This window comes from Callorhinus ursinus, unplaced genomic scaffold, assembly GCF_003265705.2.
Source record: "Callorhinus ursinus isolate GAN/ISIS: 27379988/994484 unplaced genomic scaffold, GSC_fseal_2.0 scaffold17, whole genome shotgun sequence".
Classification (NCBI taxonomy): Eukaryota; Metazoa; Chordata; class Mammalia; order Carnivora; family Otariidae; genus Callorhinus; species Callorhinus ursinus.
The window spans coordinates 35,222,480-35,238,730 of NW_027397079.1; the positions used below are offsets into that span (position 1 = coordinate 35,222,480).

Here is a 16,251-nt window from a genome sequence, read left to right on the forward strand (position 1 = left end):
ATGTCTCTTTGTTTTAGAGGCTTCTGAGATATGGCTATAGTAAAAAGATTTAAATAATAGTTTAGTCAAGTATTTATGAAAAATTTAAGCTTTAAGTATTATTTAACTGTAATATTACAGAATACTACTGAAATGAAATTATTCTGCTGGTCAGCAGTGTACAGTTGCTTAACTGTATTAATTAAAAGAATTTTTAAAAATAGCTTTCAAGGGCGCCTGGGTGGCTCAGTTGGTTAAGCGACTGCCTTCGGCTCAGGTCATGATCCTGGAGTCCCAGGATCGAGTCCCACATCGGGCTCCCTGCTCAGCGGGGGGTCTGCTTCTCCCTCTGACCCTACCCCCTCTTGGGCTCTCTCTCTCACTCTCTCTCTCTCTCTCTCTCAAATAAATAAATAAAAACTTAAAAAAAAAAACTTGTATTTAAAAAAATAGCTTTCGAATAGCTATTACTAAGTTGTTTTCTCTGACTAGATTTATTCACTAAGACAGTATTTTGGAAAAATGAGATTTTAAAACCCAACCCCACAAAAACACACAAATACAGTAATCATAAGAGCAAAGAATGTGAAAAAATAAAAGAATGTGAAAAAATATGTCCACTTCTACTTCTTTCCTTTATTAAGAGTATCCAGGAATGGGGCGCCTGGGTGGCTCAGTCAGTCAGGCATCTGCCTCTGGCTCAGGTCGTGATCTCAGGGTCCTGGGATCGAGCCCTACATGGGGCTCCCCTCAGCAGGGAGTCTGTTTGGGAGAGGGGGAGCTCTGCTCCCCCGCCCCAGCTCAGGCGCATGTTGGGGCATGCTCTCTCTCAAAAAAAAAAAAAAAAAAAAAAAAAAGAGTATCTAGGGATGCCTGGGTGGCTCACTCAGTTAAGCACTGACTCTTGATTTCAACTCAGGTCATGATCTCAGGGTCATGAGATCCAGCTACATGTTGGGTTCCATGCTCAGCAGGGAGTCTACTTGAGATTCTCTCCCCCACTCGCACTCTCTCTCTGTCTCTAAAATAAAAAAATAAATCTTAAGAAAAAAGAATATCTAAATCTGTGCTGGCCAAATGGGACTAATTTTAAATAAATTAAAATTAAATAAAATTAAAAATTTAGTGCTCAGGTACACTAGCCACATTCCAAGTGTTCAGTATCTGTATGTGGCTAGCCACTAGCCACATTTCCATCATTGCAAAAACTTCTATTAGATAGTGCTGATGTAAATTATTTTTCAAATTTGAACAAAAACATTCCAAAAGAGCTTATAAAAAGTAAGGTTTACCATAAACTTTTTAAAGGAATGGGTGAATAGTACTGTGAAGCCAGAAAGAAGTCACAGAAGAGGAGGTTTGGGACTCAGATAAATCTGAGGATAAGCAAAAATGTACTCTGCCATTGGTCTTTCAGTAATGAGACTTGAATTTTAGTTCTGATTCTACCTTCAATTTGGCGGCATGAATTCTGAAGGGATATATAACATCTTTAGGCTTCTGTGTATAGCTCATAATGGAGGTTAAATCAGGCAATCCAGAACTGAAATGACCCCAAACAATGGGAAACGGCCATGATTCCTCCTAGTTATCAATAAATGTATGGTTTGGATTTTCATTCTGACAAGAATATATACGGTTTAAAAAAAATTAACTTTAAGGTCTTACCTTACATGTTAACATTACATAAAGATGTTACTTGTTTTATTTATTTTTTTAAAGACTTTATTTATTTGAGAGAGAGAATGAGAGATAGAGCATGAGACGGGGGAGGGTCAGAGGGAGAAGCAGACTCCCTGCTGAGCAGGGAGCCTGATGCGGGAGTCGATTCTGGGGCTCCAGGATCATGACCTGAGCCGAAGGCAGTCGCTTAACCAACTGAGCCACCCAGGCGCCCTGTTTTATTTTTTTAAGTAGGCTCCACATCCAGCACAGAGCCCAATGCAGGGCTTGAACTCACGACCCTAGAGATTAACACTGGAGCTGAGACCAAGGGTTGGATGCTTAACTGATTGAGCCACCCAGTGTTCCCCCGCCTTTTTATTTTTTTAAAATATTTTATTTATTTATTTGACAGAGAGAGAGGGAGAGAGCACAAGCAGGGGGAGCAGCAGAGGGAGAGGGAGAGGGAGAAGCAGGCTCCCCGCTGAGCAGGGAGCCTGATGTGGGGCTTGATCCCAGGACCTGGGATCATGACCTGAGCCAAAAGCAGATGCTTAACCAACTGAGCCACCCAGGTGCCCCCTGCCTTCTTTTTTAAAGAAGATTTTGTTTTTAAATAATCGCTACACCCAACGTGGGGCTCAAACTCATGACCCCGAGATCAAGAGTTGCATGCTCTTCCAACTGAGCCAGCTGGGCACCCCTAGATGTTCGTTATTTCAAAGAGCAAAAATTATATGAAATTCACAACCAATATCTATTTATGTAAATAAATAAAATTGTAGAGGGTAAGATCAGCACAACAACTATATTTCTTTCTACAAAATTCTCTAAGTAATCAAGGTGTTAGACAAGTGGCACATTTTCTTCTAATTTTTATTTTTAATTTTTCTGAGTCTACACTAATAAAAGAGCAACACTATTTTTAAAAGCCTATCTGTACTACCCCACAATCTGTTTAACTCTAGTGTTGTTGCCCCAAATATTTTCTGAGATTTTCACTTAAAAATTTTCCATGAAAACCATGTGGATGACAGTTAAGGATATTAAAATATCCTGTATTAGGAAATGACCTGCATGAAATGCACACAATGAAATAAATAATAAATAAACCACACAACCCTATGTTGTACTTCAGTGAACTAGAAATTGTGTCACTAAATACAATTACACAAATTTCATTTGACTATGATTTCTCTGTTATAGAATATTTTAGGTTGCTTTGTAGTTCTTATTTTTTCCTGACTAGACCACAGTACTACTGAACGGCCTTGTACAATACAAAACTTACTAGTAATACACCCTGTTTCCCTCATCTATTTGGTTTAACCTCAAGTGTCTTCACTTTGTTCTTGACCACACCCAGCAACAACAGACACCGTATTGCCACTTGAAGAAAATTTAAATTATTTTTCAATCCCTTACATCAAGAGTACTGGCTCACACTTAAAATTACTACAAACTAACTCCTATCAGTCATCTTGTTCCATTCACTATGAAATTTAGTAAACTAACAAGTTGATCCACATATCTTCCTACCTCTTTCACCAACAAACTTTTAAGTTATAGTACAGTGGTTTCTGAGATTAGTTCTTAAAATGGTGCAAATGTTCAAATTTGACTTTCTTTTACCTTATATTCTCCAATCCCCACAGCAAGGCAAAAAAGAGAATGCATCGCAGAAATGATATGTAGTTTTTAAAATACTAAGTAATTTATTACAATATCTAAAATCATAATTTACTGAGTTTATCTTTCCTCTAAAGACCAGTTTTTGGTTCATCAGGTTTTTCACTTTAGTATTTTAGGATCAACTGTACTCAACATTTCATCTTGAAAATAAGCAATAAAAGTTAGAACATAAGGCACTTCATACCATATACTCAAATTTTACACTGTCACCTATTTGCTTAATCAGAACACTAAGCGTTGGTGAAGCTATAGCCATCGTGCTATTGTAATAACAGCAACTGTGGAAGTAAATTTGGACTGGAAAGTTAACTTCATGTTCGTACTCGTACTGGCACGAATCCTTACAACTGGGAAACACTCATATAACCCATGCAAAGATTCTGTTCAAGCATTAGTTACTGTTCAACTTTTAACTTCTATGAAAGCGAATGTAGGCCAACTGAGTTCATTTCTTCATCCATTAAACATGGGACTAACAGCGAGTTCATTTTGCAAATGTTATTTTTCTTATATTAAAAAAAGCAATTAATTATTAGCTATATGCCTGGTACAGTTCCAGGTACACTCTAACAATGCTACTTTGGATCCCTGTAACTCCAAAAAGCAGTCATTTTCATCTCCAGAGATGACAACATTGAGCCTTTGTTGTTAGGGTGGGAACAGGTCTCCTTGATTCTCGCCCCATACTCACTGCCCACTGAGTTGGGAAAAAAAGATGTTTTGTTAAATGGCTTAAAGCAAACAGAATGACCAGAATGACAGAACAACTTGCAGGATGAAGGTCAGTTAGAGCAAAGCAAATCTCTCAATAAGAAGGGGAAAAAAAAAAAAACTTTCTATAGGATAAACAAGTTTGTTACCGTTAATTACAGAGATATAGCACACTTTCTACAGACATTTTCTAAAATAAAATGTTTCTAAATAAAATATGAATGAAAAGAAACATTTTAAACCACATACAACTTCTTTCAATAAAGGCATCTTGACTGGACAGGAGAATGATTTTATAATTTAAAAAAATCTGCCACATACTTTGTTTCTTAAACTTTAAGAAACTTTGCATGTCAGGTTTTCTTTTTTTTTTTTTTTTAAAGATTTTATTTATTTATTTGAGAGAGAGAGAATGAGAGATAGAAAGCACAAGAGGGAAGAGGGTCAGAGAGAGAAGCAGACTCCCTGCTGAGCAGGGAGCCCGATGTGGGACTCGATCCTGGGACTCCAGGATCATGACCTGAGCCGAAGGCAGTCGCTTAACCAACTGAGCCACCCAGGCACCCTGCATGTCAGGTTTTCTTAACATAGGAAATATGAGCACCTTCTTTTCATCGATGACTTTCTAAACTCACTCATAAATGGATGTAAAGTATGTATCAGTCAATTATATCTCAATAAAGCTCGAAATAAAATTTAAAAAATAAATGCTGGTGATTACAAAGAAAAACTATGTATCACACAAACAATTGTGTTATTGTATGTTTGTACTACACTTTAAAAATAAAAAAATTTAACAAAGCTTTTCTGACATTGCTAGGAGTTTAAACTGACTCAAAATCTTCTGGAAATGTTCTAAAATTAACTGTGGTAAGGGGCATCTGGGTGGTTCAGTCCACTGAGCGTCTGACTCCAGGTCCTGGCTCAGGTCATGATCTCACAGTAATAAGATCAAGCCCTGTGTTGGGCTCTGCGCTCAGCGGTGAGTCGTCTTGGAGATTCTCTCCTTCTGCCCCTCCCCCGGCTCGCTCCCTCTCTCTCTCTCATAAATAAATCTTTAAAAAATAATAACATTAAATTAATTGTGATGGTTGCACAATTCTACAAATATACTAAAAAACACTGCATTGTGTACTTTAAAAGGGTGAATTATATGGTATGTGAATTATTTCTCAACAAAACTTATTTAAAAAAAAAAACCTGGGATGCCTGGGTGGCTCAGTCAGTTAAGCATCAGACTCTTGGTTTCAGCTCATGTCATGATCTCAGGGTTGTGAGAGCAAGTCCATATGGGCTCTGTGCTCAGGCAGAGTCTGCTTGAGATTCTCTCCCTCTTCCCCTCCCCCCATTCTCACACACAGAAGCGTGCACACAAACTAGTGCTTTCTCTCTCTCAAAATAAATAAAATCTTTTAAAAAACCTTTGAAATGTTCATATCTGTTAAGTAATTCTACTTCTAGGAATTTATTGTAATGAAATAATGACAGTGTTTTTTTTTTTAATGTGTAAGCATGTTCATCAAATCATAATACCCAAAAATTGCAAACTGCCTAAAATACCATCAACAGAAGAATTGTGAACAGATATGGCACACCCATACAACGAAATTATATGTCAATTTAAAAAAAACACAGTATCAAAAAAATTAATTTTGCAATAAAGCATGCTACAAAATAATATTAATGTATAATTCGTTTGTTAAAAAAATACATAGATGTGTAAGAAAAAACACTGGAAAGATATAGAAATGTTAATAGCTACTTCCAGTTGGCAGGCTTTCAAGTGATCTTAATCTTTTCTATATCTCACTGGTTTTCAATTTCTCTACAATAAACAATCCTTTCATAACTTAAACACAACAAATGTTATTTTTAAACTAGTAGCCACTTTGAAAAGTACAAATTTTCCATTAAAAAGTAAAAACTAAAAGGGCCATCAGCATTTCTTAGGAGTATTATGTATGTGCATGTATGTATATGTGTGCAATGCTTTAATTAATACATTAACTTCAATACCTTAAAACCTAATTCTATCCCCAATAAAATAAATTCTAATGATCCATGCTTAATTTCACAGGTGATAACACAGAAACCATGAGCTGGCCAAAAGCATATTAACTCTATACACAAAGCCAAATTACCTAGTCTAGGTTTACAAAATTATATTAAATCATGTTTGCTTCCACAGCTAGGAAAACTCAACATGTAGTATGTTCATTTCAAAATCTAAAATATTTATTATCTTTGCTAGGGGAAATATTAGCCAGAATAAAAAAGAACAGCATTCTACTGCATTAAAGAAAGGAATTCAAGGGTATGGTAAAGCACAGCAAGAAGTTTCTCATCATAATCAATATGAAATACTATGTTCTAATGTATTTGGATCCTGCAGAAATCATAAAAGAAACAAACAGCTTAAAGTGACAAAATTACAATAACCAAATAAAGGCTTTAATTTATGTATGTAAATGTGTTATAAAAATGTCTTTTTCAAATCCACACTGAATTTTATGCAAACAGACTGTATTTATCAGGTAGAAAGGAAAAAAATTCAAGTTTTTCTACTATCAAAGTCCTCAAAAACCAACATTTAAGCCTTCCGAACATGTAAGAAAACAGTCTAGTAAGACAGGGAAGCAAAATAAAGTTTCTCCACTTTCAAAAAATTTGATTCACCTAGACAAAATACAGAAAAGGTAAAAATCAAGAGGCATCAAGGATGAAGTGTCAAAATAGATTGTCACTACTGATTACTTCTCAGGTTAATACTTCTTGAATGGTTACATTAATGTGAAAGTGAGAGAGTCTAAGTTTTTATAAAATAAGATACTTAAGTTAGAATATTAATATATAGGCAAATTGGATATTTTCTAAGCAAAAGTCATTGCTAGAATCTGCAGATCTAAAATCAGCAGTCATGGGGCGCCTGGGTGGCTCAGTCGTTAAGCGTCTGCCTTCGGCTCAGGTCATAATCCCAGGGTCCTGGGATCGAGCCCCGCATCTGGCTCCCTGCTTTGCAGGAAGCCTGCTTCTCCCTCTGCCACTCCCCCTGCTTGTGTTCCCTCTCTCGCTGTGTCTCTCTCTGTCAAATAAATAAATAAAATCTTTAAAAAAATAAAATAAAATCAGCAGTCATTAAATTCTACCAAAAACTGCAACAGAGATGAACTCTGAAAAAAAATTTTGTGTAAAATGGCATGATTCTTACAGAATTTAGTGTTATTTTTTGTTTCACATTCATTAATATAGTGCTAAGATTTCAAATCACTAAATGACTATACTGCTAGGAAACAGTTTTTTTTTAAATTATCTAGATAACACTTTTGATAGTAACAAAAACTGGTGATTCGGTTTTTACATTTCCTGACCCTTCACGGTTATTAATTTTTCAGGTTACTTTCAGGATATCGTTACCCTGAAAGTCTGACCACCACCAAGGTAATACCAACTAAACCAATGAGGTGGTCTCTATAGCTTTCCTTAAAGGGTTTATTACCTTGGTGGTGACTACATGATGTTTACTTTCTAATTATTTGCTTATACTGTACATTTAGGTTTTATGCTTTTTTCCTTTATATGTCATGTTTCACAACTTAAAAGTTTAAAAATGTTTCTTTTTTAAGGTGTTTTGTGTGTGTGTCTTTTTAAATGTACAGTTTTCTTAAGACTCTACAGCTAAGAGATACTAGTAATACAAGGCTCAACAGATAATACTATCTTGGCTACAGCCAAAATGCCATTAGATAAAAGCAAGCCTCCATATAAGACTTCTTAATCTCAAATCAATTTGATAAACTAAGTTTTGTTTTACTCACAAAATCAGAGGAATACATACATTTCTTAAATTTAAAATATCTACTATATTTCAAGATGTACATAAATTATACCAAAATTAAAAAAGCATGTTCTATGGTAGAAAAATACTTTATTGTTAATGTTTATTAAAAGAAGGATAATGCAGGCTATGAAGAAAAAGTCAAGAAACACAAATTTTTAAAAAAGGTTTTAAGTAAGCTCCACCCTTAAAGTGGGGCTCAAACTCATGACCCCAAGATCAAGAGTCACATGCTCTACTGACAGCCTGCCAGGCACCCCTGAAAAAATTCTTTTTAAGTAATCATACAGAAATCTGAAAACCTTATCCTACTTAACATGTCAATCTATTTAGCCTGAGGATTTCCTGAAATCTCAATTTTCCCATCTTTAAATTTGGGTTAAATAATTCTTGTGCTTTCCAACTTCACATTTTAAAACAAAGTCAAGTTATTGTGTAAGAATTCAATCAAACATCTCAGAAAATGTAGTAAGTGCAAGGTATTAGATAAATTTATTCATATATTTATATATTATATATATAGAATTCACATACTTAGAAGATATAAAATTTTTTCATTGTCCTATTCACTTTCTCAATATAGCTCTAAATATACATGGAAAAAAAGGAACCTAGTAAGAAGAGTTATCATTGTAGATCAGTCAATGATGACACAGATCCATATCTTAAAAAATTTAAAAATAAGCCAAGAATCATTTTTCAAAGAGCTTTTCAAATTCAAAATCTCATCAATGGGCAGATGTACTTTAGGAGTAACAACACATATCCGTCTAGTAAAAACTGAACATTCTCTAAATTCACAAAATTTTAATTATGCCTTTTACCTTCTTTTTATGCCACACTGTGCAGGCACAACATAATACGGAAGTGTTTGAAAGTACTTATTAAGTACTTAATAAAGTCAACAATAAAAACCAAAACCAAAAGTCTGTAAGCTTTTTAAAAATGCGTTAGGTAGTTGTAGTATAGGTAGTTGTAGTATAATCATTTTCTTAAATTTACCTTTATTAACATTTATAAAAAGATTAGCCTGCAGAAATAAAGGTCACCATTCATTTAAAAACTCAAAAGCTGGGCATGTTGTTTAATAACAAAGGAATAAATCATCTTAGTTGCTCTTTCAAAAAATAACACACTTTTTTTTAAAGTAAAACTAAAAATACCATTGCACCGAGAATCAGATTTTATAGATACCAAATTCTAAATCCTTTTCAGGCTTTTATGATTTTAATTTTTTAAGTGTCTAAAAGAGACTTTGTGTCAAAAGAACCCAATGAATAAGTATCCATGGTAACTTATTTTCTTCTTGATAGACAAAAATAATTAAAAATAATCAGTGGTGCCTGCTAAGATCTTTTAAAAGTTGTTTTCAATGAGCTATTTTTTAGGTCATTTTAAAAAACTTACCAGTGCCTCAATTTTCTTTCCAAGTTCCTCTCCAGGACCATGATAGACCTCTTATTTTTTCATTTCATTGCTATCTTATTTTATTGATAATTTTATTAAAACAGAAAAAATTCTGTCAAAACCACTTCATTACCCAAAACACAAACTTTAAGATACTTGCACAGGTTTCATTTACATGTGCAAAAATATTTTGTGCATATGCTATATGTACAATATGGTGAACAAAGTATGAAAAAAGAGAAACAAGATCCTTTGCCTCACTGCAAATTAATCCCCTTGCACTCATTATGCTAAACGTGCCTAACCTTGAACGTTCCCTCCCCCTCACCTTGAGCTTTTACAGAAAGCTCAAATACCTTCATAATAATGAAGTAATATAGTGTGGTATAAAGAGCCAGGTAACAGGTCTGTCACCAAAGCCTTGAACGTAACTTCCTTAGCCCTGTTTTCTCTTATAAAATAAAGTAGTTGGACTATATCGCCTCCATTTAAATAGGCTGTTGGGGACTTAATTCAAGACCTGCTATATTACTTAAAATAGCAAAAAATCTATTAACATCCTAATGTTAATCAATATTCCAAACAACGGAATACTATGTGACCCTTAAAAAAAAAAGCTGTAGATCAATATGTGCTCACTTAAAAGAATGTCCCAGGTAGCCTATTAAAGCACAAAAGCAAAATGCAGACGGTATGACCAATTTGTATGTATTTGAAGACAGATATGCATATGTATGTACAGATATTTTCTAGGAGGACTCAGAAGAAACTTCAAAATGGTTATCGGGGGAAACAGGGTGTTAACTTTTTTTTTTTTAACCTCTCAGTCTTTTATAATATTTGAAAAAAATAATGAACATGTTATCTTTACAAATTTTTTAAAAGAAACTGAAAGTTCTGCTGATCCAGGTTCTGTAATTAGAAAGACCTGGATTCAAATACTGGCTTTGCTAGTTACCATCTGTGTGGTGTTGAGTTACTTAACCTCAATTTCTCCACCTGTAAAAGGGAGTTAAATAGTAGTAACCTCATACAACTGTCGGGAGGATAAAAGGAAATCATACATGTGAGACACTCAGCATAGCACACTTTAAAAGACGACAATTAGCAGCTTTGCTATGATTATTATTCAGAATCAGATTTGACAATCTACTCAGTGATCATCAGTCTCAAAGGCAACCAATTTCCTTTACCCAAAATTCAATCAATGTGTTACTATAAGAAAGAGCGTACTTTATTAAAGTTTTTTTTTTTTTTAAAAAGCTATCGCAGGTAGCAGGTGTGCTGATGGACACAGTAATCAGAGCAAAGTCTGGGTTTTAATTAATTATCATCTAACTAGAATAGTCTTCTTCATTATATGGATACCCATCCAAGGAGCCAGAATACTCATTACAGCTAGGCAGGAGACCCTGATCTTGACCGCTGAATACACAGGAATACGCTCTTTTCTTTTCTTTTTTTTAAAGTAATTCAAGCTTCTAACACGAGTTTTTTCTCATTTTAATATACAACAATTTCTCGTTTTCCTAAAAATGTGTGGCACTGATAGTTCATGCACACAATTCACCAATTAATTGTCGATAACAGATCCATTGAGAAGACATAAAAATGAAAAATCTCCATAAAAATAAATTCCAAAAAGCATATTGAATGGCATTGAGTGAAACTTTTCCTCACAGAATTTTTAAAAGTTCAGACTGCTTATCATCAAACCAAAATACTCTAAGTTGTAAATCTGGCCTTTAAACTAAAAATACTCTCACAAAGTACTACTCTAACAATATTCAATTTCATTTTTCCAACACACCAAGAACACATCCTAAACTTCTTTATAACTGAAAGGATGTTGCATTTAGACAGGTTAAATCAGTATGTAGTACAACTGGTTTGAGTCCATCATAGCACAATTTTAACAGGCCTTTCTGGTATTAGACAACAGTTTCAAAATCAATATGATGAATTCAAGTTTGGATTACCCCAATTACAATTATAAAACAAAAACAAAAGGTCACACACACACACACAATCTCTTTCAATATGAAAATAGGTTACACTTAACAATTTATCTACTCTAAGTTTGTCAGGACTTAAACCTTTAGAACAGTAACCATTTCAAATTACCCAAGTAGTTACATTTTGATACATTAAAGAGTTTCTGTAGCTTTCCTGAGAGTAACCTGAAGTTACAACCAAAAAAAAACAAAACAAAACAAAACAAAGAAAACAAAAAACCAAAAATCTGGCACCTCATTGAGGCTCTAAGAACTGCATGCCTACTTCATAGATCATTGCACTGTGCTGAACTAGCATCTGGAGACTGTACTGAGCTAGACACAGGAAAGCAAAGGGAAGGGATGGGAGAGAGTACATAAAAAAAAAAAAGAAAACACTTCTTAACACACCCATCACCTATAAGCATGAACTACCAGAAACACTATTTTAAAATACATATATTTCTAATTTTCCAACATTCAAAATACAGCAAGCAGATAATCTACCACAAGCAGATCTTTCTACCCCATCTCACCCCCCCACAGTGCTTTGCCAAGAGCACAAGCCCAAGAAAAATAACCAATGCAATTTCCTTGTTTACGTAAAGAATTTCAGAAAACATGCTGACTGCTTCTGAAGCTTCTAAAACAAATGAATTTTCAATATTTAAGACTTTTTATGATCACATTTGAAATATGATAGTAATGATTCCTTCAGCTAGTAAAAATATAGCTTCAACTTTATAAAAAGGGTTAATTTTACACTGCAGTTCATTAGCATGCCTTGTTTGCAACCAGAAGGAAGAGGGAAAGGGGGTGGGGGGAGCAGCAAAACACACAAGATGGAAAACATCACTACCTCCTTTGGTGGTTATGAATAATAGTAAATTACCACAAGATGTATGGGAAGAGTTCATGAATAGAAAGAAAGGGGGCTAACAATCTGAACTGGCCCCTTCCAGATTCACACTGATGCCGGAAAGAAGAATTTATTTACACTGCAGTGCCTGGCAGCAAACATGGCTGCCCCTACCCCCTTTAAATCTGAACAGTCTTCACTTCCTCAGCAAAACCATCAAATTATGGCCATGTCTCTACTGTCTTGTTACCATAACACTAACACATCTCCTCCTCCCTCAAAACAGTAAAACCCACACCTCCCCAATTCACAATCACAACACCATAACCACTAGCTTCTATATTCTCTAGCCTTGAAAGAAAAGGCCCAGAATACACAGAAATACAGGAACAAAAGGCTTTCTCTTCCTTTAACAACCCCCTTCCCCTTCTTTTCCACCCACTCTGTGATGCTTGGTTGATAGTTCTCATCCTTCTCAACATTCAGTTAATTTCCTCCCCTATACCAATCCTAGGTCTTCCAGTTTCCTGAGTCTATTTCCTATCTTCCTATGCATCCTGTCTCAACAATTTCTTATCCCTTTTCCTAATCCTCTTCCTCCACTTCCATTCCCGCGTTTCTCTCTTGATGCCCATTTCTCCATCAAATTCTACCTCCTTCCCCCAGACTCTTCTAGCTTCCACACTGCACCCCCAAACCTCCCTATTTCTCAGTCCACCCAGGTCTCTAATCTTCTGCAAACCTAACTCTTCTTCTCTTTTCCTGCCCCTCCCCCGTTCCATCTCTATCCCCGCCCCCATCCCACCTCTACTCCCAATTCCCAGCTCAGCGCCACTCCATCTCTTATCCCAATCCTACCTCCCCTGCCCCACCTCCCTATCTCCTCCACACCCCTCACCTGGCCCTCTGCTTTACCTTCTGGGCTCCCCCTGAACCCTTTCCGGCCACCCGCTTGTCCTCCCATCCCTGCTGGGGTCTCTCTACCCGGGTCCCATCCCTAGGTCGCCCCCTCCTCGTCGTTCCCTCCTCAGCCCTTCCTTCCAAAACACACACACGCACACGCACACACGCATTCACTTTACCTTCAGTTTGTTCCATTCTAACCCCCCGGCCGTGTCAGTACGATCACAGGAGAGACACGGAGGCCCGGAGTGGGGCTGGGGTGCGGGCAGCCGCCGGGGCTGCGGGGAGAGGAGACGGAACCGAGCTAGGCCGCATGAAATCCCCGGGCTAGATTTCCTTCGCGCCGGACGCCTCTGCCATGGCTGCCGGCACCGAGGAGGGCCGCGGCCGGGCCGGGCCGGGCGTGAAGCTGAGAGGAAGGCTGCGGGAGGTGGGGTGGGCAGGGGCGGTGGAAGGATGGGGGGTCGCCGCGCAGCCTCTGCTGCTAGAGAGAAGGCTGTGGCTGGCGGCCGGGCCGGGGCAGCAAGGTCCTCGGGGGCTCGAGTTGGCCTTCGCACGCCTCTCCGCAACGACCGGTGGACAGTCCCCTTCGGCCTCCGCCTCCGTCCTCGCCGCCGCTGCCGCCGCCGCCCGCTCCCGCCGCCGCCGCCGCGCACAAAGCCCCCCCACCCGGCTCTCGGAGCGCCGCCGCCGCCGCCGCCAAATCTTCAGCCCCTCATTGGCCGCTGGCCGCGGCGCCTGCCGGGAAATGCAGTCCCGGGTTGGCGGCGCAGGGGGGCGAAAGGAGGAAGAGGGTAGTCGGCGGGGCGGAGAGGAGCGGCTCGAGAGTCTAGACAAGAAGTGAGACCGCAGGCGATAAAGGCAGAGACAGGAAGGAATGATACGAAGGAGGGTAAAAACAACAACAACAACAACAACAACAACAACAAAAACAGAAGACAGGTTAAAGGTTGGGCCTGTGAGGTAAAATTGCGTTCGTGCGTATTCTTTGAGACTTACTCAATAACAGCACATATTAAACACCATATGGTACTCCTCAGAGTGACACTGCTGCACACTCCCTAGGCGTTAGAAATAACCTACAAACGAGTGCCGAGTTCAGATGACCGGGAAAGAAGAACAATTTGTGTGCCTCCTTGGCTGCCTTCTGTCCGACAGCTGTCAGAGTCAGAGCTTCCTATTTCACATGGGTCTGCGTCTGGAAACCGTGGCAGCAATTTCAGACCTGAGCCGTGGGGGACAGTCTCTCTTTCAGCCTCGGATGTGAGTCCTGGATGCCCCCCCCCGACCCCCGTCCCGCCCCACAATCGCAAGCCGTGGCGGCATCTCAGTCGCTGTGAGGAAGCGCTGACCTCCCTGGCAGCCACCGGGCCCCGCACGCCTTCTTCCTGCTCGCACTGCGGGCCCGGAGGCTTGTGGGTAAAGAGGAGGACGTCAGCGCCGACTGCGGTCCGGACCCCTAGGGACCCAGAGGGCTCGGTGCCCGTCACGTGCCTGGGCCCTCTGCTGCTCACTGCAGACCTTCGCTTCGAGGGATGGGAGGGCATCAGTCCTCGAGAGAGCTCACGCAAGAATGAGCGGAGGAAACGGGGGTCAAAATTCTCTGTAACCCTCTAAGCCCTCCCCATGCTAGGAAATTTATGTTAAACAATAGAAGGTGTGTGACACAGTAAAGTCGTCTTGCTGGAGTGTACAAAATTTGGTGATATTTCCTGGGGCCTGGTGATGACTTAGAACGTTGCAGCACAGCGACTCGAACGTACAAAGGAAATATAGGCAGCAGCAATCAGATGAGGAAACCTATACTCTGCGCTCTGTTCTGAGAATAATAAAGCTGTGTCACTACTAGATGTTATACTCTGCACCGACATTATAGTTCTGGATCTGTTTGGTAGGGCCACAAGAAATTTCTGATATCTTTATCTTTAAATACCATTTAAACAAGAAATTAAAGGATTCCTACAGATCAATTATTTTAATGACTACTATGTTTCAGGTTTTTAAAAAACATAACCCTTTAATTATACTATAGATGATACTGAGAATTAAGCATTCACATTACTGTTAATCATTAACTATTTTTTCTTAAAGATTTATTTATTTGACAGAGAGAAAGCGAGCACCACAAGCAGAGGGAGAGGCAGAGAGAGAGGGAGAAGCAGGCCCCCTGCTGATCCTGGGATCATGACCTGAGGATCATGGGATCCTGGGATCATGGGATGATGACCTGAGCGGAAGGCAGATGCTTAAACAACTGAGCCACCCAGGCGCCCTATTCATTAACTGTTTCTAAACATATGCTTATGTAGTACCTGTTTTGCGCAGTACCAAAACTTAAAGGAATCAGTAAAAAGCACATTTTTATTTAAATGTCTTCTTAGAACACAGACCTCTTAAAAGGGGCCTCCTGAGCTTATTTCAGTTTGATCGTGTCTCCTGGAAAGAGGTTAAATTGGTCTTTTTAAAAAGCTACCTGTCTACCAGCATCCTTCCTCTCCATCTTCCTGTACACTTTGTTTTTTGATAAACCGTTGCCTTGACCAGACATCTGGATTTTCCCCTTGAGGAGAATCTGGTAAATTGACCTCAGGGATTTTATTTTAATCTGTTTCTAGGCTGACAAGAGTTTAAAATTAAAGTTCTGTGAAGTAAATATGTAATCTCTTCCTGCAAAACTTTAGAAAATATACTGTTAATAATATTTGCTCTTGAGCCATATTTAGGGAAATGGCCATTAAAATTAATAATTTACATTTTTAGCATCTAACATCTTCTGAGGTTCATATAATGCTTTCTCTTCTCCATACAAAATGAGCAAACAGTTCATTAAGACAGCAGTCTAACACAATTCCCAGGGCCAGAGTTAAGGAGAAAGGAATTTTTTTCTCTTCCAAAGATTATATCCAAAAACTCCTTACATGATAAATCACTTAAATCCTGAAAGTCAAAAAATTGCCAGGCCTGATAGCAGAAGGCAAACATTGCTTTGAACAAAGGGATTTCAATAGGAAGGTTCTTAACCCTTCCCTTTTTAGAATAGGATTGCTGACATTATGACTGTAGTAGAAAATCTAGCTCATCTTTCCAATACTGAGCTTGGAATCATTCATCTGGTTTATGAATACTTAATGATTTTACTGTGCCTGTTTGTGAGTGAATACAATGCATGAATAAGAATATTTCCTGGTATAAAATGTCTCCCAGGGAAC

General features: G+C 38.3%; 2 protein-coding genes across 6 annotated transcripts in view; one reads left to right on the forward strand and one right to left on the reverse strand.

Annotated features, from left to right (window-relative positions):
- The window catches only part of NSD3 (nuclear receptor binding SET domain protein 3), a 120,065-nt gene extending 105,884 nt beyond the window's left edge, over window positions 1–14,181 (reverse strand). For 3 of the 5 annotated variants that reach the window (XM_025886282.2, XM_025886281.2, XM_025886279.2), the window contains exon 1: window positions 13,222–13,724. The gene's annotated coding sequence lies outside the window, so the exon portion shown is untranslated. Of the gene's footprint in view, window positions 1–13,221; window positions 13,725–14,041 lie in introns of those variants that run through there. The other 2 variants (XM_073902471.1, XM_025886283.2) reach the window with 2 other exon arrangements.
- Window positions 13,401–15,093, forward strand: LOC141374371 (uncharacterized). The gene is made up of 3 exons (XM_073902637.1): window positions 13,401–13,802; window positions 13,841–14,005; window positions 14,108–15,093. The coding sequence occupies exons 1-3, from the start codon at window positions 13,401–13,403 to the stop codon at window positions 14,657–14,659; spliced, it is 1,119 nt and encodes a 372-aa protein (XP_073758738.1). The 3' UTR covers window positions 14,660–15,093.
- Window positions 15,094–16,251: the final 1,158 nt, after the last annotated feature.